The sequence below is a fragment of the Rhincodon typus genome, unplaced genomic scaffold (assembly GCF_021869965.1).
Source record: "Rhincodon typus isolate 14 unplaced genomic scaffold, sRhiTyp1.1 hic_rhity00005395, whole genome shotgun sequence".
Taxonomy (NCBI): domain Eukaryota; kingdom Metazoa; phylum Chordata; class Chondrichthyes; order Orectolobiformes; family Rhincodontidae; genus Rhincodon; species Rhincodon typus.
This window is the reverse complement of record NW_025971033.1, coordinates 9275-10826: the sequence shown is the minus strand read 5'-3', so window position 1 is coordinate 10826 and position 1552 is coordinate 9275. Positions and strand designations below refer to the sequence as shown.

The window sequence follows — 1552 nt, the reverse complement described above, 5'->3', positions numbered from 1 at the left end:
GGGGGGTCTGGGAGGTACGGGGGGGGGGGGTCGCGGGGTGGGTGGGTTGGGGGTATCGGGCGGCCAGCTGGTTCGCCGCGCCGTGCTGCGGGGCCTTCCGGGTGCGGGGGGTATCAGGGTGAGGGGTGCAGTGGGGATCAGCCGCTCCTGGAGGGCACGTCTTCCTCGATGAGGCGTACCACGTGGTCCACCACCTCGGTGGAGCTGGCTCGGCCGTTGGCGATGTCGGGCGTGCGGACTCGCTCGGCGGTGAGGGTGCGCAGCACGGCGCGGCGAACCAGCTGGGCGTGGTCCCCCAGCCGCAGGTGGTCGAGCATCAGGCAGGAGGCGAGGAGCATGGCGACGGGGTTGGCGGTGTCGCGGCCGGCCAGGCGCGGCGCTGTGTTGCGGATGGCGGTCTGGAAGACGGCGCAACGTCGGCCGTAGCTGGCCCCCGGCACCAGGCCCGGGCCCCCCACCAGGCCGGCGCAGATGTTGTTGATGACCACCCCGTACAGGTTGGGCATCACCAGGACGTCGAACTGGCCCGGCCGGCTCACCAGCTGCATGGTGGCGTTGTCCACGATCACCGCGTCAAACTCCACCTCGGGGTATCCCTCCGACACCTGGCGGCAGCATTCCACGAACAGGCCATCCGCCAGCTTCATGATGTTGGCCTTGTGCACAGCCGTGAGCTTCCTGCGGCGGTGCCGACGCGCGTAGCTGAAGGCAAACTCCGCCAGACGCAGCGAGCGCCGTCGCGTGATGATCTTCAGGCTTTCCACCACCCCCGGCACGCTCTCGTGCTCCAGGTGGGCGTACTCCCCTTCGGTGGTCTCGCGGATCACCACCACGTCCATGTCTGGCGCCCGCGGCCGGCCAGCGCGCACCGCTGCCGCCGAGCACACCCCGTCCAGGCTCCGGTAGCGGTTGACGCTGGCGAAAAGGCCCAGCTCGTTGCGGAAGAGCACGTTGAGCGAGCGCCGGTGGCGCGGCGTCCCACCCACCGCCGTCTCAAAGTTGCCCTTCAGCGCCACCCCGTTGCGGCTCACGGCCTGGATGGCGGCCTGGATCCCCCGCCGCTCCGGCGAGCCGCTGTCCACCCGCACCACCTCGAACTCCACCGGCGCCCGGGCCGCCGACAGCACCCTCTCCACGTGCCCCATCAGCTCGGGCCCCACGCCGTCCCCCGGGATCTGGGTCACCGTGAAACGACCCCCATACAGCTTGCCCACCGGCAGGTGCCCCTCTGGCTCCTGGCCCCAGGGGATGTTGGCCCAGCCTGCCGACAGGCCACGGAGTCCCGGGGAACGGAGAAGGGGGCCCATCATGTGGCATAGGCACCTCAGGCCTGCCATACTCTCCGAATGGGGTTTGCAGCTGGAAGAGAACACAGAGGGCAACTAGGACCACACCGCCGCTTGGGACAGGTCCCACCTACAATCTTCCTGACCACACCCACTCCCATTGTGACACTACCCACAATCCAATTGGCCACATCCACTCCCATTGTGACATCGCCCACTATCCAATTGGCCACACCCATCCCATTGTGACATCGCCCACTATCCAA

The 1552-nt window shown here is 68.6% G+C and overlaps 1 protein-coding gene across 1 annotated transcript; it reads right to left on the bottom strand.

The window, feature by feature from the left end:
- Positions 1-137: 137 nt before the first annotated feature.
- LOC109926573 (isocitrate dehydrogenase [NAD] subunit gamma, mitochondrial-like) lies at positions 138-1337 on the bottom strand. Its single transcript, XM_020526408.2, has one exon. It carries the CDS (start codon positions 1335-1337, stop codon positions 138-140), a length of 1200 nt encoding a protein of 399 aa, XP_020381997.2.
- Positions 1338-1552: the final 215 nt, after the last annotated feature.

Bases quoted from the DNA above. Each gene is read 5' to 3' on its own strand.
- LOC109926573 (XM_020526408.2), bottom strand. From the start codon at position 1,337: ATGGCAGGCCTGAGGTGCCTATGCCACATGATGGGCCCCCTTCTCCGT.